At 46.8% G+C, this 21,726-nt stretch overlaps 1 protein-coding gene across 1 annotated transcript in view; it reads left to right on the top strand.

Moving 5' to 3' along the window:
* Positions 1 to 711: 711 nt before the first annotated feature.
* The window catches only part of LOC143926814 (mitochondrial inner membrane m-AAA protease component AFG3L1-like), a gene marked incomplete at its 5' end in the record, with an annotated part of 29,959 nt that continues 8,944 nt past the window's right edge, over positions 712 to 21,726 (top strand). Inside the window, 10 exon segments of the mRNA XM_077450859.1 lie at positions 712 to 809; positions 3,859 to 4,008; positions 8,959 to 9,018; positions 9,141 to 9,265; positions 10,206 to 10,476; positions 10,969 to 11,106; positions 16,648 to 16,801; positions 18,761 to 18,868; positions 20,018 to 20,143; positions 20,237 to 20,347. Of these exon segments, the coding sequence (XP_077306985.1) occupies positions 712 to 809; positions 3,859 to 4,008; positions 8,959 to 9,018; positions 9,141 to 9,265; positions 10,206 to 10,476; positions 10,969 to 11,106; positions 16,648 to 16,801; positions 18,761 to 18,868; positions 20,018 to 20,143; positions 20,237 to 20,347 (1,341 nt within the window).

The raw sequence follows: 21,726 nt of genomic DNA, 5'->3' as shown, positions 1-21,726 counted from the left end.
ATTTAAAATCCAGCCTTGTTTTGTATTTCTTGGCTCAGTCAGAGAGGAAGGCTGACAGAAGCTTTGCAGTGCTGAAGTTCACAGAGGAGGGAGAGAGGAGAGAATATTGGGGAGATAAGAGAAGAGTTTATCTCTCCTCGGCTTCTGAGTTTGCCCTCTATTACCAGAGAAAGTCCAACTGTCACACACCAAGCACAGGTAAGAAAAGTGAAAATGGTTCCACTTGGGCCACACCCACAAAGTCTTTCACTCCACCCACAGGGCTTAGTCATGATTAAGCCCTGTGTGCAGGGTGAAACCCATCCAGGGGGTGGCATGGTCCCGGTGGAGTCGGGCTGAAGACTTTTTCACTTGTCTCTCCTGGGATTGTATTTGGTGTAAGACAATTGGACTTTCTTTGGTTATAGAGGACATTTAGGGCCGAGACGAGCTTTTTTCCTTGTTGGCACCCTTATAGCAAGAGTCAGCTGGACTGGGGACATGGGGCACCACCCGAAGTTCTTTGTAAATGTCAGCAGAGTTTGTCCTGTCACCTCTCCTGCATTTTTTTTGTTCTCTCCACATAGTCTGTGTCATTCCTGTTTACTCTCTTCTCCCCTCAGCAGCAGTAAATCTTAAAGCGGATTATCCCAGCACTGTACACGGTATAGGCACTTTTTAATTATTACTAATGTGTAGACGGCTTACCACCACCTTCCTTCCACTCCGCAGACAAGGCCAAAGATAACGGCTCGCAGGGAGGCAATGACCACGGCAATAAAAAGGATGAGAAAAAGAAAGAAACTGCGTGGTGGCAACGCATTTCAAAGGTATTTATATAATGGAGGACAATACTGATATGCTGAATGAGAAGACAGATTGTGTTGCTGTATGTACACTATGGAGACCAAAGAGCTCAAAGGATGAGCCGATGCCAGCTCTGCCAGGTTATTCCTCCATTATAGAGCAGATGAACGAAGTCTGCTGGTCTCTTTGGTGGGAATGAACCCCGGACCCGCGGGCTGTGCGTGCACGAGCCACCTTTCTGTTGAGAGGCGGATCATTTATAGTAAATGGCTGGTGTGACGTCATGTGGAACTGACTGCTTAACCCCTTTCCGCCTGCGATATGACCGAAAGACAGCTACAGTGCGGGCTTACTGGGGGGACGTCCATGGACATCCTCCCCCGATCGCTCTGCCCACGTGCCCCTTGCTGCCTTCGGACTCTGCCGATCACAGATCAGGGTAAAGGGCCAATAACAGTGGCCCTTTACCACGTGATCAGCTGTGTCCAATGGCCGCTGATTACCGGCTTGTGTTCACATCGTAATCGGCATTCCTTTCCTCCCGCTGACAGCATGAAGAGAGACGGCAACCAGCTTGTGTTAAAGGGATAGCTACACTGATTATCGGTGCAGCCCTAACACCGCCTGTCAGTGCTGCGTATTGGTGCTCATCAGTGAAGGAGAAAAATCGTTTGCAACATTTTATACCAAACTATGATAAATTTTCATTAATTTATTTTTTTCGGTCTATTTGTTTTCTCAAAAAATAAACCCCCCCCCCAGAGGTGATTAAATACCACCAAAAGAAAGTTCTATTTGTGTGAACAATTTATTATTATTTTTTTTAAATATCATGTGTACAGTGTAGCATGACCGCACAATTGTCATTCAAAGTGTGACAGCGCTGAAAGCTGAATGTTGTCCTGGGCAGGAAGGGGGTGAAAGTGCCCGGTGTTGAAGTGGTTAATTTTTCTTGTTTTTTTTACATACTGTCACCAGTGCAGTACAGCGGCATCATATAACTGGTGTGGCGGTGATCAGGAACACTGGTGACAGTACGGAAAAAATATTATTTTTTTTCTTTTTATTATTATTATTTTTTTCCCACACTGTGACCAGAGTAATATGTTACCATAGTAACACTGGACTACTCTGGGAAAGTGATATTTTTTTCTCCACACATTAATACTGCTTATAGCAGTGAATGCCGTTGCTATAAACAAGCATTTTACTGAATGAAATGGAATCATTCAGTTTTTTTTTTTTTTCTGTGATTGGTCAAAGCTAATCACATGGAACGGATGGGCTGTGATTGCCCCTGTCTGTACCGTGTGATCACACTGACCAATCGCAGCTAGGGACACAATATTGCACACAATGGATGGCATGAAATGAAGCCATCCATTTTGCACAATTGTCATGTCATCTGCTGTGATTGGACACATCGGTCACATGGTACTGGCAGCAATCCGGTACATTGATCGGTCATTAGCTGTGTCCGGTGGATGCAGCTGGTATCAGATTGCATGGCTGCGGGAGCAGTGCTTTCTCACAGGATGTCATATGACGTCCAGTCAGGATGGTAAAGCCGCGGCCCGGCCGCCATTCTGCTACAGGCCGGGCAGGAAAGTGTTTTACCGGTAAACCAAAGATCCCACTACTTGGCCCAAACAAACTCCTGAAAGGGGTTGGAAACCTTCGAGGTTTTTCATCTTAATGCATTCTATGTATCTTCTGTAGTGCAGCAGCCCCCCCTAGAGCCCCACTTTTACTTACCTGAATTTATTATTATACTATTGCCAACAGTTTATGCAGCGCTTTACAATGTATAGGGGGGGGGGGGACACAATTACTGTACAGTACAATACAGAGGAGATAGGAGGGCCCGGCTCGTAGAGCTTACATTCTAAAGGGAGGGGGTGGTGGTACAAAAGGTAATAGCTGCAGAGAATGATTTGATGGGGGGGCTCGGGGACAGTTGTTGGGTGGGGGTGGGATCGGCTTCCCTGAATAAATGAGTTTTCAGGCATCTCCTAAAGGTGGACAGGTTAGGGGCTGATCGGATATACCGGGGGAAGGGAGTTCTAGAGGATGGGAGAGGCTCTGGAGAAGTCCTGGAGGTGAACAGGTTAGGGGCTGATCGGATATACCGGGGGCAGGGAGCTCCAGAGGATGGGAGAGGCTCTGGAGAACTGAATGTTATCTAACAGAGGGGATTATAGAACAAAAAAATGAAATTTTACTAACACTTTAAAGGAGTTGTAACCCCTCACGGTCATTCTATGCATTAAGGTGAAAAACCTTTTGTGCTACAGCTGCCCCCCAGAACCCCCCCCCCCCCTTTTTCTTACCTGAACCTGATGGGGACGGGCACAGCAGCTCCAGCCACTGGCTAGGGTCCTCATTGGATAGATTGATAGCAGCAGGAGCCAATTGGCTCCTGCTGCTGTCAATTAAATCCAGTGTCATTGGGGAGGGGGTGGGGCTGAGTCCTGCTGTCTGTTTTAATGGGTGCAGGAGCAGGACTCGGGAGCACACTCGCACGGGTGCTCTCCAAGGGGGCACTCGGGAAGAGGAGGAGCCAGGAGCGCCGCTGGGGGACTCCAGAAGAGGAGGATCAGGACCACTCTGTGCAAAACCCTTGCACAGAGGAGGTAAGTAAACAACAAACACGTCATAAAAAAACAAAAAAGACCTTTACAATCACTTTAAACCTGAGATTCTACTTTAAGTGATTTTTTTTTTAATTGGCAGGTTCACTTTAATGTTAGATTTGTTATTCGCGATGAACGCAGCTTCTAAGAGGAAAAACGAGTAGTGCCGCGCTCAAACCAGTGTTGCCATTCCGCAAGTGTAGGGTGGAAAACCACGAAGGGTGCTCCGGCTCAGAAGTTCCCTCTTATATCGAGGAGGTCGCTACAATTTCAGAAGACAGAGCCGGCAACTCCAATAATCCTTAACTCAATTCTTAGTACATGAGAAAGAGGGTAAAAAGATACAAACGGACTGACGCGTTTCGGCTGATAACCCTTGTTCACTGAACGCAGCTTCTAGTCGGATTACATCAGATTACTGACATTTCTTCTCTCGTAGGGTGACTTTCCGTGGGACGATAAGGAGTTTCGCAGCCTCGCTGTCCTCATAGCCGGCGTCTCAGCACTCGCATTGTTTTACTACTCCAGAGATACTGGAAAGGAGATCAACTGGAAGGAGTTCGTACAGCTGTATCTGGAGAGGGGGCAGGTAAGTCCCATCGTGGGAATTCGCCATTTACCAGTTGTGGAAATGTCTGTGACGATTCTCATTTCTCCCACATCATCGAATATCTACCAGCAGGTAACCACGTGGGGGAGGGGTTGGTTCTCATCCACGTGGCTTCTTCAGTTTAAGTGGTTGAGGGGAAAACCCACAACAGTTTTTTCGGGACTGAGCTGCCTTTGTGGCAATGCTGGGGGAACGTTCCCTCCACCTGTATGAGGTCACTCAGATGTCTGGTAATGTCTCCAGAATATAAATTAAGTTGTGGGCGACTAGGACAATATTTCTAAAGAGAAGTGCGTTATTCTGACTATAAGGCCCCTTTCACACGGAGGCAGTTTTCAAGCGTTTTAGCGATAGAAATAGTGCCTGAGAACTGCCTCCCTTTCATTGCAATGCATGAAATGCACTGGATGGTTGCAAGCGGCATCTTTGGGGCAGTTTGGGAGCGCTGTATATAGAACGCCCATAATGCCCCTGCCTATTGCAATAAATGGGCGGCACTTCCTGAAAGGTGCTTCTGAAGTGCCACAACACGGGCAGTTTTAAATCCATGTACAAGTCAAAAAACTTGTAACAAAGCAATCGGCACAAATACACAATAATTAATAAACAATTATATGCCAGCTGAACACTTGCGGATAATCGCAGCACCTGAAGATAAATCAAAACTAGAAAAGTGCAGCACAGAATAGCCAAATAATAACACATTTAAGAAAGGGGGAGGGGATAAATATTAAACGTTAAGTACATATCAATAATAACAAGTCCTGTTCCCAATCCTCTCCTCCTTCCTGGCTGACATCAGTGGGGGATACCCAGCCCCCCGCAGCTATCCGCTCAGGAGAGGAGACCAGCGGGCAGTCAGGTGAGCGGCGCTCACAAATAAGGTATTAGGCAACATATTTTTTATAAATCACAACACATTGGGGAGCTTAACCCCTTAACATTCTGCTCCACCGTTCTGGTAGCGCACATTTTGAGTCACCATAGCTTTTTTCTAAGTGAGGACTTTAACCGCTTCCTGCCCGCCCTATAGCCGAATGCCGGCCTTAGGGCGGGCGGCTTCCCATGCCTGGCCGTCCCTGGACGGCCTGGTGTTTACTTCCGCAATGCGCGCCGCCGCGGGCGCGCATCGCGGAAGTTCTGTGTTTGCCGTGTCCCCCGGGGACAGGCAAACACAGATCGCTGTAAACGGCCAATCACAGCGGCCGTTTACAGCGTGATCGGCGTGTCCAATGGGAGATGATCTCATATGTAAACATATGAGATCATCTCTCAGCGCCGCTCTCCCTCCTCACACAGACAGCGTGTGAGAGGGGAGAGATGAACGGCTGCAGCAGCCGTCAGTGTAAAAAAGAAAAAAAAAAAAAGTAAAAAAAAAGTTTAATAAAAAGTGCCATCCTCCCCCAGAGCCATCCTCCCCCACTGCCACCCCCCCCCCCAGTGCCATGCCCCCCCCCCCAGTGCCATCCTGCCCCAGTGCCATCCTGCCCCAGTGCCATCCTGCCCCAGTGCCATCCTGCCCCAGTGCCATCCTGCCCCAGTGCCATCCACCCCAGTGCAATCCACCCCACCCCAGTGCCACCTGCCCGCAGTGCTATCTGTCCCCAGTGCCACCTGTTGTCAGTGCCATTTGTCCCCAGTGCCATCTGTCATCAGTGCCACGTATAAGTGGCATCTGTCATCAGTGCCACGTGTTATTAGTGCCACATAGTGCCATCTGTCATCAGTGCCACGTATTAGTGCCATCTGTCATCAGTGCCACGTATCAGTGCCATTTGTCATCAGTGCCACCTGTCAGTGTCACGTGCCATCTGTTGTCAGTGTCACGTGTCATCAATGCCACTTATCAGTGCCATCTGTCATCAGTGTAACGTGTCATTGGTGCCACGTATTAGTGCCATCTGTCACCGGTGGCACGTATTAGTGCCACGTATTAGTGCCACATGTCATCAGTGCCACGTATTAGTGCCACGTGTCATCAGTGCCACATATTAGTGCCACGTGTCATCAGTGCCGCGTATTAGTGCCACGTGTCATCAGTGCCACGTATTAGTGCCACGTGTCATCAGTGCCACATATTAGTGTCATCTGTCATCAGTGCCACGTGTCATCAGTGCCACGTATAAGTGTCATCATTGCCACGTATCAGTGCCATCTGTCATCAGTGTCACGTGTCATTGTCCTGGTATTTCAAAAGTGTAATAAGTAGTCAACAAGTTAGATGTGTAATTTATGCTCCTAGAACACGTGATGGCGCTCCCTGCATGTTGGGCCTCTCTATGTGGCCAGGCTGCGAAAAAGTCCCACACATGTGGTATTGTAATACTCAGGAGGAGTAGCAGAATTTTTTGGGGGGTGTCATTTGTGGTATACACATGCCACGTGAGAGAAATAACCTATTACAATGACAATTTTGTGGAGAAAAATAAAGAAAATGAAAAATCTTCATTTTGCAAAGAATTGTGGGAAAAAAATGACAACATCAAAAAGCTCCCCATGCCTCTTACTAAATACCTTGGAATGTCTACTTTCCAAAAAGGGGTCATTTGGGGGGTATTTGTACTTTCCTGACTTGTTTGGGTCACAAGAAGCGAGATAGGCCACCAGTACATCAGATGTGATCAATTTTGTGCGATTCGCACCACAGCTTGTAGACTCTCTAACTTTCACAAAGACCAAATAATATCCACTAATTTGGGTTATTTTTACCAAAGATATGTAGCAGTATAAATTGTGGCCAAAATTTATGAAGAAAAATTAATAATTTGCATAATTCTGTCACAGAAACAAAGAAATATGCGTTTTTTTTCAAAATTTTCGGTCTTTTTTCATTTATAGCGCAAAAAATAAAAACCCCAGAGGTGATCAAATACCACCAAAAGAAAGCTCTATTTGTGGGAAAAAAAGGACACAAAATTCATTTGGGTACAGTGTTGCATGACTGAGTAATTGTCATTCAAAGTGTGAGAGCACCGAAAGCTGAAAATTGGTCTGGGCAGGAAGGGTGTTTAAGTGCCCAGTAAGCAAGTGGTTAAAGGGGTTGTAAACCCTCGTGTGTGTTTTTTATTTTATTTTTTGTTTTTGTGTTTTTTTTTTTTTTCACCTTTAATGCATCCTATGCAGCCATTGGCTCCCGCTTCTGTCAATCAAATCCAATGACCCAGGGGGAGGGTCCAAGTGCGGCATTCGTGTCTGTGGACGCAAATGCTGGACTTGGGAGCACACCTGCAAGGTAACCCCCACCCCTCCAGGAGAGCGCTTCTCCCAGGGGGTTATCTGATGCGGGGAGGAGCCGCTGAGGGACCCCAGAAGACGAGGTTCGGGGCCACTCTGTGCAAAACGAGCTGCACAGTGGAGGTAAGTATGATATGTTTGTTTAACCGGTTCCCGACCAGCGCACGACGATGTACGTCGACAGAATAGCACGGGCAGGCATATTGGCATACAGGTACGTCCAATCTTTAATGCCACCCTGCTGGTCGGGACCCCCGTGAGTCGGGTCGCGGGTCCCGCGGACTCGATCGCCACGGGCATACCCGCAATCGTCTCACGGGGCGGCTGAACAGAGAGATGCCGTTGTAAACAGCATCTCCCCGTTCTGCCTAGCAACTAGTGACGCTGATCTCTGCTCCATGTGATTGGAGCAGAGATCAGCGTTCACTAAAAGAAAGCCCAGCCCCCCCAACAGTTAGTAACACACCCCTAGGAACACTTAACCCCTACACTGCCACCCACTGGTTAACCCCTTCACTGCCAGTGTAATTTACACAGGAATCACTGCATTTGTATAGCACTGATTGCTGTATAAATGACAATGGTCCAAAAAATGTCCGATGTGTCCGCCATAATGTCAGTCACAATAAAAATCGCTGATCGCCGCCATTACTAGTAAAAAAAAAAAATTATTAATAAAAATGCCATAAAACTATCCCCTATTTTGTAAACGCTATAACTTTTGCACAAACCAATCAATAATCGCTTATTATTATTATTAAAATATGTAGAAGAATACGTATCGGCCTAAACTGAGGGAAATTTTTTTTATATATTTTTGGGGGTTATTTATTATAACAAAAAAGAAAAAATAAATTATTTTTTTTTTTTTTCAAAATTGTCGCTCTATTTTTGTTTATAGCGCAAAAAATAAAAACTGCAGAGGTGATCAAATACCACCAAAAGAAAGCTCTATTTGTGGGGGGGGAAAAAAGGACGTCAATTTTGTTTGGGAGCCACGTCGCACGACCGCGCAATTGTCAGTTAAAGCGACGCAGTGCCGAATCACAAAAAGTGGTCTGGTCTTTGGCCAGCAAAATGGTCCGGGGGCTGAAAGTGGTTAAAAAATAAATAAATAATGATCCTTTACAATCATTTTAATGTTCTCTAACAGAGGGGACTATAGAACGAAAAAATGAGACTACAGACACTTGTAAAAGCTGTGCTTGTGCTAAATACTCCTATAAAATAGATATATGGAAGCTGTTTTACCTGCCAAAGGATTTGTATTTCTGTCCATCCAGTCCTGAGATTTATGCAGCTCTTCCACAGAGCGCAGTCCTGTCTAGAAGGGCGAGAAAGACCTGATTATTCTCTGCTGATGCTGAGAGACGCTTACAGGTCTTGTCCCTCCCCCGTGTGTGGTGACTGGACAGTGAAATGAGAAGCGGAAGACTGATGAGATCTTTCATCTGTCGCTCTTCTCTGACTTCCTATCCACATGCTCTTTGTTAGCGCATGCTTCTCCCTCTCCAGTCTAATCTCTGCTGTACAGGGGATTGCAGGCTGCAGGGATACTGGATAGAGTTTAGGTCCTTCCACTTTTATATATTGATGAATATAGAGCTGCATTGATTTGTATCCAATCAGAGGATTGTTCTCAGTAGTGATGGCGGATGTCTGTCCCGTCTCCTCATTCTGCTTTGTCTGCCTCAGGTGACCCGGCTGGAAATTGTGAACAAGCAGTTTGTGAGAGTGATAATGGCCAATGGAGAGGTGAGTGCTCAGGGTGGGACTCTGCCTGTGATTGGCTGTCCTTGGATCGCAGAGTTGAACACATATAAAGTATATCTCAGATCTCTCCGTACTTCAGTCATAGCTAATCCTGTCTCCTGCAGAGACCGGCGTGGTTTCACATCGGCAGCGTGGATATCTTTGAGCGCAATCTAGAGAACGCACAGCAAGAAATGGGGATCGAGTCTGCAGACCGCGTGGCGGTGATATACAACAATGAGAGCGATGGGTGAGTGGCACAAGTACCCCCTTCTACGGGCACCACACCTCATTGTATGTACTGTAAGAATTTGTGATTTACATGACTGCGTGCAATTAGGATCCCTGAGATGACCTGGGGGAAATGTAACAAAATGTACAGCGCCTGGAAAAAGTATTCATACCCCCTTGAAATTCCCCACATCTTATGTTACACCCAATAAAATACATTTATGTGATGGACCAACACAAAGTGTCACATAATTGTGAAGTGGAAGGAAAATGATAAATGATACAAATATGTGGAAAGTGTGGGGGGGGGGGGCATTTGTATGGCGCCCCCCGGAGTCAATACTTTGTAGAACCCCCTTTCTCTACAAGTCTTTTTGGGGGTGTCTCTACCAGCTTTGCCCATCTAGAGAGGACATTTCTGCCCATTCTTCTTCTTTGTAAAATATCTCAAGTTCTGTCAGATTGGATGGAGAGCGTCTGTGATAGGAGGGTTCGGGAGATATAGATGGTATAGAGGTATTGAGGGTATGGGGGGGGGTTATGTAGGTACTGGGAGTAACGAGGTATGGGGGGGGAGGGTACGGGGGGTATGAAGGTAAGAGTCTGCAGGATCCTGTCTTTGCATCTGATGATCGTGGGGTGCATTGCTCTGCAGACTCCTAAGAAAAAAAAAAAAAAATGTTGGCAACATATTTTTTATAAATCACATGGACATTGGGGTGAATGTGACCTTTTCATCGTACCTCTGTCAATTCTAACCAAATAAAAATACAGTATATCAGTTTGATAATAAAGATATATATATATAATATATCCACTGCAATCCTTATTTATATCTTCCTGCTCTGTCCTCCATTTTTAAAGGGGAATTTTATCTTTGCTGCTATAAAAAAAAATCGCAGTCCAGACTAGAATGGTTGGTATATGGTAACATCTGTCTCCCCAATGTGCGTTGGCAGGTCCTTTGTCCTTGGCCTCATCCCCTCGCTGCTCATCGTGGGCTACCTGTTGTACAGCATGCGGAGAGGGATGATGGGGCCGAGCCGCGGAGGGAGAAGCAGCGGACTTTTTGGTGTCGGAGAGACGACAGCGAAGATGCTGAAAGGAAAAATCAATGTGAAGTTCCGGGACGTGGCGGGATGTGAAGAGGCAAAACTGGAGATTATGGAGTTTGTGAATTTCCTCAAAAATCCCAAACAGTATTATGATCTTGGAGCTAAAATCCCCAGGGTAAGATAACATGATGGGGGGAGAGGGGAGGGGGGTCTGCCAAAGGATTTGTAATTTTGTCCGTCTTTTCCTGAGATTTAGGCCCCTTTCACACTTGTGCGACTCGGGACTGCAAGTTCCACAGTCGTAACCCATGATTTCCAATTCATATCTGTGCAACTTCAAGTCGCAGCGACTTCAAAGCCGTCCCTGCACTACTTTGGCCTGACTTTGATGCGACTTGAGGTCCATAGACCTCAAGATTACACAGGCGTTGCTTCAAGTTGCATCAAAATCGTGCGACTTTCAGCTCACAGAAGTGTGAAACGGGACTTTCAGGTCGCACAGTGATCTCTTGTCCCTACACAGGGCACGAGATCACTGCTGCAGTTGGGAGAGCTAACTGAAGTTTTTGTTTTTACTATTTATCCAATCATATTTTAATGTATTGCTGTCGGGTCACTGATAAGACGACGACTGATTGTTATTATTATTACTTTGTTACCTTCATAGGGAGCAATGCTCACTGGACCACCTGGTACGGGCAAAACCCTCCTTGCCAAGGCAACCGCAGGGGAGGCCAATGTTCCGTTCATCACTGTCAATGGATCAGAGTTCCTGGAGATGTTTGTTGGTGTTGGTCCAGCCAGGGTAGGTAGGATGTGTGTGTGTGTGTGTATGTATGTATGTATGTATGTATGTATGTGTATATATATATATATATATATATATATATATATATTGTGTGTGTTTTCTTTTAAAGTGATTCTTTAAGTTTGTTTTTTTAACCTTGGTGCATTCTCTGCATTAAGGTTAAACACCTTCTGTGTCAGGGGATCCCCAGCCCCCTCTTATACTCACCTGAGTTGGATCTCGAACCAGCCATGTGCAAAAACAGGGGATCTCTACTCTCTCCCACCTCACAGAGCAGATTGATAGCAGTAGGAGCCATTGGCTTCTGCTGCTATTAAATTCTGTGACAAGAAAGTGTGTGTGTGTGTTGGGGGGGGGGGCAGAGACATGCTGTCTGTGTTTTATAGATGCAAGCAGCAGGGCTTGGGATCGAGCCCACACCAGTGCCCCCAAAGAAAGCAGCTTTCCATAAAGGGCACTTGCCCAAGAGGAAGAGCCAGGAGCGCCGGCAGGGGACCCAAGAAGAAGAGAATCGTGGGCGATCTGTGCAAAAGATTTCCCAGCACACTTGCCAGCCTGCAAAACAAACAATCTGAACATCTAACAATTCCTGGTAAAACAGACGGTTTAGTTGCCACATTTGCAAATATGTGTGTGTGTAAGCTGCAGTGCCCAAGTCAAGGCTCCTCTGTGTACTGCGGTCCTAACTCTATCATTTTAAGAGATTCCCAAGTTGGAATATCTCTAGCTCTAATATATCAGCGGATAGATTAGGGGCCGGTGTGCTTGGAGGGGAGCCCACTCCCCCTGAAAAGCGCAGGGATAGGGTAAGCGGCAGTCATCTGCAATGCCCATCTGGCTGTAAACTTGGAGAGTTTGTCTTGGAAAATATGAATTGGTTCTCCCATCATTGCAATACTTCCAATGTTCTGCAGCCATTCTCCCACTGCTTAGATTTGATAAGGATAGAGAAACCGATTGCCCAACAGCAGCTCAGAACCGAATTGATCCCATGGACAACCTTGACATCAAGGCCCTAGCATGAGTACATATACTTATATACAGTGCTTTGAAAAAGTATTCATACCCCGTGAAATTCCCCACATCTTGTCACATTACATCCAAAAACATGAATGTATTTTATTGGGATTTTATGTGATGGACCAACACAAAGTGTCACATAATTGTGAAGTGGAAGGAAAATGATAAATGATACAAATATGTAATGGGGGGGGGGGGGCATTTCTATTCAGCCCCTTTACTCTGATACCCCTAACAAAAATCTAGTGGAACCAATTGCCTTCAGAAGTCACCTAATTTAGTAAGTAGAGTCCATCTGTGATGCAAACAGCATCATGAAGGCCAAGGAACACACCAGACAGGTCAGGGATGAAGTTGTGGAGAAGTATATAGCAGGGTTGGGTTATAATAAAATCTCCCAAGCTTTGACCATCTCACGGAGCTCTGTTCAATCCATCATCGGAAAATGGAAAGAGTATGGGCACAACTGCAAACCTACCAAGACATGGCTGTCCACCTAAACTGACCGGGCCGGGCAAGGAGAGCATTCATCAGAGAAGAGCCAAGAGGTCCATGGTAACTCTGGAGGAGCTGCAGAGATCCACAGCTCAGGGGGGAGAATCTGTCCACAGGACAACTATTAGTCGTCTCTCCACAAATCTGCCCTTTATGGAAGAGTGACAAGAAGAAAGACATTGGAGAAAGAAAGTCATAAGAAGTCCTGTTTGTAGTTTGTGAGAAGCCATGTGGGGGAGGGGGCAGCAAACATGTGGAAGAAGGTGATCTGGTCAGAGAAGACCAAAATTCTACTTTATGGCCTAAAAGCAAAACGCTATGTGTGGGGAAAACTAACACTGCCCATCCCCCGAACACACCATCCCCACCGTGAGACATGGTGGTGGCAGCATCATGTGGTGGGGATGGTTTTCTTCAGCAGGGACAGGGAAGCTGGTCAGAGTTGATGGGAAGATGGATGGAGACAAATACAGGACAATCTTAGAAGAAAACCTGTTGGAGTCGGCAGAAGACTTGAGACCGGGGCGGAGGTTCCCCTTCCAGCAGGACAACGACCCGAAACATCCAGCCAGAGCTACAATGGAATGGTTTACATCAAAGCATATTCATGTGTTAGAATGGCCCAGTCACAGTCCAGACCTAAATCCCATCGAGAATCTGTGGCCAGACTTGAAAATTGCTGATCACAGACGCTCTCCATCCAATCTGACAGAGCTTGAGAGATTTTACAAAGAAGAAGAATGGGCAGAAATGTCCTCTCTAGATGGGCAAAGCTGGTAGAGACACCCCCAAAAAGACTTGTAGAGAAAGGGGGTTCTACAAAGTATTGACTCCGGGGGGGGCCATACAAATGCCCCTCCCCCACACTTTTCACATATTTATTTGTTTAATTTATCATTTTCCTTCCACTTCAGAATTATGTGACACTTTGTGTTGGTCCATCACATAAAATCCCAATAAAATACATTTACGTTTTTGGTTGTAACATGACAACATGTGGGGAATGTCAGGGGGTATGAATACTTTTTCAGGGCACTGTACAGACGTGGACTGTTACTGGGTATAATAAGACGTTCTTTGAGAACATTCATGGATTGATCTGGGGTTATTTCTGACAGCCTATCCCCACAACACTACCCCTGTCCCTCCCACCTCCCTCTACTGTTTACTGTTCTTTTCCACCTTTTTTCTCTCTTCCCGGGGTCCTGAGTTGCTGGAGTGGCACTTTGAAAACTTTTCGGGGGCCCTAAAATGAAGAATCTCCGATTCCCACGCCATATACAACACAATGTGCCGCCCTCGGCTTCTCATGACACTCCTAGAATTTATTAGAATTACATAGATGGGAGTCGATTTACTAGAAGGGAATAGACTGGACTCTGCAAAGTGCACTTGCTCCAGAGATGAGTAAATGCTGACTTCCATCAGCCAATCATGTTCAAGCAAAAATACAGTTTTTATTTTTATTTTTTTCTTGCATTTGATTGGTTATTCTTTGCAAAGTGAAGCTTCCCCTAATTTTCTAGACACGACAGAACTCGCAGAGTGCACAGTCTATTTGCCTTTAGTAAATCGACCCCCATGATCCCTATAGGACGTTTTAGCCCCGGCGTGGGAGTGGCTATTATCCCCCTTTTTATAAACAATTGTATCGGAATTGCATGGATGATCTTCATATGACGGTGTGGAGCTGGGACACAGGCGGATTTGTGATTCGGATTGACATTCACCTGTTATGTGGCACTCATCTATGGTTTCCGATCGATCGTATTGATCTGTGAGGGTGTCGCCCCCCCCCCCCTCCCCTCCCCTCCCCATTTCTCTTTTTCTATGTCGTTTTATTAAAAATGGATTAAGTAAAAAAAAAAAAAAATGCAGAATAATTAGAGGAATAATGTAATGAGTGATGTAGTGCAGTAATGAGCACCAACCGAGAGGCTGCTGGGGAGCACATCAAAGGCCCATAATTCGCTCATAAGCCGACAGCTAGAGACTACGGTCTCCAAGCAACAACTTTAATAGTTGCCCATAGCAACCAGTCTCCCATTTATTCTTTTAACACATAGGAAAAAACAAAACAGAGCCAATATTGATTGTTGGTAACAAAAAGAGAGGTTTTCATAATTTTTTTATCTCTCTAGGACAGGTATCTCCAAACTATGGCCCTCTAAACTACAAGTCCCATCATGCCTCAGCCTTTGGGGGTCATGCTTATACCTGTCAGCCTTGCAATGCACCATGGGACTTGTAGTTCTGCAACAGATCAAGGGCCACAGGTTGAGCACCCATGCTGTAGGAGATGATAGACCATACACACGCTGTATCTGAGTTTTCTTTGTGCAGGTTTTTCTTCAGTTTCAGCTCATCACTGATAAACGCATGGTAGTCAGCAATGCCAGGATAAGCTAAAGTGATAGAAAAGAGTATCCCTGCGCTATCGTAACTAAAATCTATTAAGCCTCAAGTAGGGTTGCAGCCTATATATATATATATATGTATATATGTGGTTTTTATTTCTTTACATATATATATTCGTTTGGAATGTTTTGTTGCACTAGTCACTTTAATCACTGATCACGATTTATCACGGGAATCAGAATCTATTCACAGATAATTTATGTATTTATTGGTCAGCATTGTATGGATTAATATTATTTAGTTTATTGGTTTAAGGGAGCGCAGCACCATTTATTTGATTTTTTTGTTAAATGCCAGGATAAGGTCATCTACAGCCCAGGGTGAACATGCCCAATTGCACCCCCCCTCAAAAAAAAAAATCTGCTTGCTCACCCCCTAAGCATAAATCCCCCCCCCCCCAGCACAAATCTGACCCCCTTCTCAAATCCCCCCTCCCAGTACAAATATAAGCCCCCCCCTCTCCCCCTTAGCACAAATCCTCTACCTCTCAAATTTGTTTTCCAAGCACAAAGTCCCCTCTCCCAAACCCCCATCCTAGCACAAATCCCCCCCACAAGTTTCCCCTCTTAGCACAAACACCCCCAATCATGGCACAAATACCCCCCCACCGGTTTTACCTTATTTTTATAGCACAAACCAACCCCAAATCCCCACTCCTAGCAGGGATCCTGTCCCCCCCCTCCTAGAGAAATTCTCACCCTCTGTTGCCATCTGCCCCCCCCCCCACCTCACATGATACCACAGTGCTCAGGGCAGCCGCCCCTCCTGGCAGTCAGATCAGGAAGAGGCAGATATGACTCAAAGGAACTGGAGACGCCATTGTGTAACTTTTCTGATAGGTGGCATGTAGGACAAGTTCACTCCTAGAGGCAAAGCTTGAACCGTGATTTATATTCATACTCGCATGCATAATGCATTGACCTATGACAGGAATCTATTGGTGTATGGAGTTTTCCATCTGACCAATTCTCTATATGTAATGCAAGTATCCTTGGCCCTGCAGAGTATCGGACTTTATGTATAGTACTGACAGTCCTGCACCATGGGCTTTGCCGTCTTGTGGAGACAATTTTATATTTATTTTTTTTAGAGATGTTTTGTTTCCTTCTTTTTTCCTTCCCTTATTTTTATTTTTTATTTTTTTAAGGGGTTGTAAACCCTTCAAGGTTTTTCACTTTATTGCTTATATATATATGAAAAACCCACCACTCTGGTCAAAGCCGCTGTACTAACCATGCAAGGTTAGTACAGGGATCCCCCCCCACCTCTTCCCTGCCAGAACACTCTGATCACCGCTGTCTGCTATTGGCTGAGAATGCTGAATGGGAGTTGGTCAGCTGCTGGTTGTCCAACAGAAGCCGGCCAGACCGGCATACAGTCTGAATGTCGGACTTTTTTTTTATAACACAGCAGCAGATCACATACAACAAGCTAAAGCAGGTAAAAAGACGCACAGTGACCGGTCACAGCTGAGCTTGTTTGTGTTTGTCGGTCTTCGTTTTGTATTCAGACACTTTTTTTAATGCTATAAAAATGAAAAACTGCTTTTTAATAAAGACTATCTGATTAAAAATAAAAGCTGACTGACTGTTTGTAACTCTGTAGGTAAGAGACATGTTTGCCATGGCAAGGAAGAACGCGCCTTGCATCCTTTTCATCGATGAGATCGATGCCGTTGGAAGAAAGAGGGGGCAGGGGAATTTCGGAGGGCACTCTGAGCAAGAAAATACCCTCAACCAGCTGCTGGTGGAGATGGATGGTGAGTGAAACCCACACAGCCTTATGGACAGAAGGTTTTTGTTGGGAGCAGGGATCTCCAAACTTTCTATACAAAGGGCTGGTTTATTGTCCTTCAGACTTTAGGGGGGCCGGACTGTGGCCAGCAGGAGTGGAAATTTTCCTGGCATTATTGGGAGTAAACAGGAATAGTGCCCCATCGTTGGTGTCAGTGGGAGGAATAGTGCCCCATCGTTGGTGTCAGTGGGAGGAATAGTGCCCCATCATTGGTGTCAGTGGGAGGAATAGTGCCCCATCGTTGGTGTCAGCGGGAGGAATAGTGCCCCATCGTTGGTGTCAGCGGGAGGAATAGTGCCCCATCGTTGGTGTCAGCGGGAGGAATAGTGCCCCATCGTTGGTGTCAGCGGGAGGAATAGTGCCCCATCGTTGGTGTCAGCGGGAGGAATAGTGCCCCATCATTGGTGTCAGCGGGAGGAATAGTGCCCCATCATTGGTGTCAGTGGGAGGAATAGTGCCCCATCATTGGTGTCAGTGGGAGGAATAGTGCCCCATCGTTGGTGTCAGGGGGAGGAATAGTGCCCCATCATTGATGTCAGCGGGAGGAATGGTTCCCCATTGTTGGTTTTGGATGGCAGAATAGTGCCTTGTATCAGTGGATGGAATAGTGCCCCAACGGCTGAATAAAAGCAAGCAAAGGGCCACATCTGGCCCCCGGGCTGCAGTTTGAAGACCACTGCCTTAGAGGGATGGCTCCTCCAAACAAGCAACAGCCCCCTGGACACTGTAAAAGGAGATATCGTCATACAGTGTGTTGGAAAAGTATTCATACTCCTTGAAGCTGTCAGTGGGGGATTTTTTATAAGGAAAGTAGGAACTGTGAAATGGGTCATCTGATTGTTATGAGGGGGCACTCCTGGGTCCCCCCCCCCCTTTTGACATAACTGCTGGGTTGGTGGCGTCCTCTCCTCCCGTCCATGGCGCAGCCGATGACATCACTTCCAGGTTCCCAGCATCGCACAGTGCAGCCATATTTTTGGTGTCTCCCTGACTGCTAAGTATTGGAACAGAGCCCGGCATCCCCATGGTTATCGGTAGCTACCGCCTGGCGTGTTCTCTTTTGGATCCTCCCGGCTGGTATGTGATCACAGACTTCATCCTCACCACCAGTGCCGGCGTACCTGTGAGTGCGCAGGGGTTGGATGTTACCTGCTTTTTATACAAGACGGATTTTACTGCTATGACTATGTAATAAACTTTGATGCAGGGTCCTTTTTACCTTCCGTCAGGATATGTGAGCGCCACATAATTCTGTGCTACCACCAGGGGGCAGGAAAGAGCCACACCTGACACTGGCAGCCATGTTTTTAATGACCTTTTCTGCTCCTATTAATTGCTAGAATAGACTAAAACCCTAATTTAGAGAACTGCAAGAAATTAATCATTTTTCAGGAGCCGGAAAAGCTTGCAGAAAATAAATTCAATTTGAGATTCTGTGTTAATTCTTTCAGAACAAGACAAACAAATCCTTTAAGAAAGAACCTTTTCTGTGTTTTTAATTTGGTGCCACAAAAAAGCAATCCTAGGACTTGCCGCACAGAACACATGACTGCTTTATTGATCCATAACTCTGACTCAAAAATAAATTTATGTTTTTATCAACAACATGGCCCTTTACTCCAATTGACACCTCCATTAACGTGTATGGGGGGGCAAAATGGGGAAAAAAAGATAAAAATAAACTTCTGCAATGCTTGTACATGTAGGGACAGCTCTGGGTTGAATTACTTTTTTTATTTTATTTTTTTTATTCATTTTTTTTTTTACCTGCTGGGGGACAGAATTGCAAAAAAATAATGGCCAGTTAGGTGGGTGTGACGGAGTCATCTGTCTATTTAAATACATTGGAGGGTAATGGAAAGCGACGTGGTCTGCCTGTGAAAAGCTTCTTACATCTGTATCTTCTGTTTCTTTGCCCTGATAGGTTTCAGTTCTGATACCAATGTGGTGGTTTTGGCGGGTACAAATAGACCGGACACCCTGGATCCAGCTCTGATGAGACCGGGAAGATTTGATCGCCAGATTTACATAGGTAAGACTGCGACATTCGGGGGGGAGCTCAAATCAGCCAAATACCGTATTTATTGGCGTATAACTATTTTTAAGAGGGTTAAAAAATTTCCGCAGCCCCCTTTACATTACAGAGACCTCTTGCACAGTACACAGCCCCTTTCATTATACAGCTCCCTGCACTCCCAGGAGACTGGGCAGCACTGCCGGCGTACTCCTAAAGTAAAGATCACTGCCAGCCCCTTCCTCATACATTGCTCCTCCTGTGTCATTGTAAAATGAAGCCCCTAAATACTCCTCCTACTGAGTACTGCTGCCTCATCCATTGACACAGACTGCAGGACTCGGCCCCTGGCTCCCTTGTCACTGGATTTGATAGCAGCAGAAGCCAATGGCTCCCGCTGCTATCAATCCTATCCACTGAGGAACTGAGACAGCAGCTGGAGCTGATGTGCTGGTCTCCTTTGCTGGAATGATCAGGCTCAGGTAAGAAAAAGGGGGGCAGCTGCAGCACAAAAGGTTTTTCACACTGACGCCTCCATGCAACTGATTCTGCTTGCTCGGGGTGGGGGGGGGGGGAATCGCTCTGCTGATCCCCACGGAGCAGATGGATAACAGGTCCGTATCTGCTCACTGTGCTGAGAGTGGACATGGACACAGTCCTGCTTTCCTGTATGGACAGCCTGTCCGTTTTCATCCAATGGGGCCCACCAGGTGAATGGAAAATAGTACCACCATTGATCTGGATTTTGCAGGCAGGATCGGATCAGATAGTGGCGGCTATGTGTCCGCTGACATCCGCTTTCTTAATAGAGGAGACTGCAAGGTCCGATCAGGTCTACCTGAAAAACTGACAGATGGACCTGATCGGAAAGCCCATCTGAAAGGACCCTTAATCTGGGGGCAGGTACACAAGTCATACACAAGGGCACAGCTTCGGGTCGAAGGTGAGTACTGCAGCAAAATCTTCTTCTTTTTTTTTGATTTTAATGCATAGTAGTTTTTATTTTATTTTTTTTCTTGCTATTTAGGCCTGGACTTTTGTTTCTTTGTGTAGGCAAAGAAGCTAGTGGCATTCAGAATCCCCATTTATACATGGTTGTAAGCCCCCGATAAATATTTATTAATACGCTTTATTGATGATCATTTTTTTTTTTTTTCTCTCCTTTAGGCCCCCCTGATATAAAAGGTCGCGCCTCTATTTTTAAGGTTCATCTTCGACCTCTTAAACTGCCTGAGAACTTCGACAAGGATGCCTTGGCCCGGAAGTTGGCAGCCCTGACTCCTGGTTTCACAGGTGAGATTGGTTGTCCATAAGGTGATTGTATTGTTGCGATCGATTTCTCTTGCTTTGTTTTTCTGAACCATGACGTTCTCTTCTTTATTTTAGGTGCCGATATTGCCAACGTGTGCAATGAGGCCGCCCTCATCGCAGCCCGGCACCTGGGTGAGTTTGTCCAGGCGAAGAACTTTGAGCAGGCCATTGAACGTGTGGTTGGAGGTGAGAATTTGGTGAAATATCCGTATATTACTTTGTAAAGTCGTCTCGTATCTTTTACTTGTATGAAATCGTGATTTGTGAAAGAAGCGCAGTCAGGGAAGGCATGTTCCCAAGGACAAGGCTGGAAGAGTTACCCATTCCTATTCTAAGTTTGCAGGTTCTCCAAGCTAGCCTGAGATTCTCTGGGTCTATTTACCAACCCAGGAAAGTGTTCTCTGTCTAACTGGAAGATCTGATACTTCCCGAGTGTTCCAGTCTCTTGTGGGGCCTCTTCCCAGCAGGGTGTTCCTGAAACGGTTCCAGCAGCAGCCCCCAGGGGGCGTCTGTGTAAGAAGTCCAGACCAGCTCAGCTGGCTACTCCTGATTCAGAGGAGCGGTGGCTCTGCTGCAGAGTGTCGCTTATTCTGCTAACCTGTCACATGGGGTGCACAAGCAACACTGCACTGTTTTTACCTTTTTACATGTATTACTTCGCACACTAGCCATAGTTCAGTTTCTTCACAGTGAGTGCAGGCTCCCGGGGAGAGCGGATACAGTGAGTGCAGGCTCCCGGGGAGAGCGGATACAGTGAGTGCAGGCTCCCGGGGAGAGCGGATACAGTGAGTGCAGGCTCCCGGGGAGAGCGGATACAGTGAGTGCAGGCTCCCGGGGAGAGCGGATACAGTGAGTGCAGGCTCCCGGGGAGAGCGGATACAGTGAGTGCAGGCTCCCGGGGAGAGCGGATACAGTGAGTGCAGGCTCCCGGGGAGAGCGGATACAGTGAGTGCAGGCTCCCGGGGAGAGCGGATACAGTGAGTGCAGGCTCCCGGGGAGAGCGGATACAGTGAGTGCAGGCTCCCGGGCAGAGCGGATACAGTGAGTGCAGGCTCCCGGGCAGAGCGGATACAGTGAGTGCAGGCTCCCCGGGGAGAGCGGATACAGTGAGTGCAGGCTCCCCGGGGAGGGCGGATACAGTGAGTGCAGGCTCCCGGGGAGGGCGGATACAGTGAGTGCAGGCTCCCGGGGAGAGCGGATACAGTGAGTGCAGGCTCCCGGGGAGAGCGGATACAGTGAGTGCAGGCTCCCGGGGAGAGCGGATACAGTGAGTGCAGGCTCCTGGGGAGAGCGGATACAGTGAGTGCAGGCTCCTGGGGAGAGCGGATACAGTGAGTGCAGGCTCCTGGGGAGGGCGGATACAGTGAGTGCAGGCTCCCGGGGAGGGCGGATACAGTGAGTGCAGGCTCCCGGGGAGAGCGGATACAGTGAGTGCAGGCTCCCGGGGAGAGCGGATACAGTGAGTGCAGGCTCCCGGGGAGAGCGGATACAGTGAGTGCAGGCTCCCGGGGAGAGCGGATACAGTGAGTGCAGGCTCCCGGGGAGGGCGGATACAGTGAGTGCAG

This window comes from Lithobates pipiens, unplaced genomic scaffold, assembly GCF_037356315.1.
Source record: "Lithobates pipiens isolate NorthernLeopardFrog02 unplaced genomic scaffold, aLitPip1_a1.2 Scaffold_10, whole genome shotgun sequence".
Lineage (NCBI taxonomy): Eukaryota > Metazoa > Chordata > Amphibia > Anura > Ranidae > Lithobates > Lithobates pipiens.
This window is presented reverse-complemented; position numbering and strand designations above follow the sequence as displayed.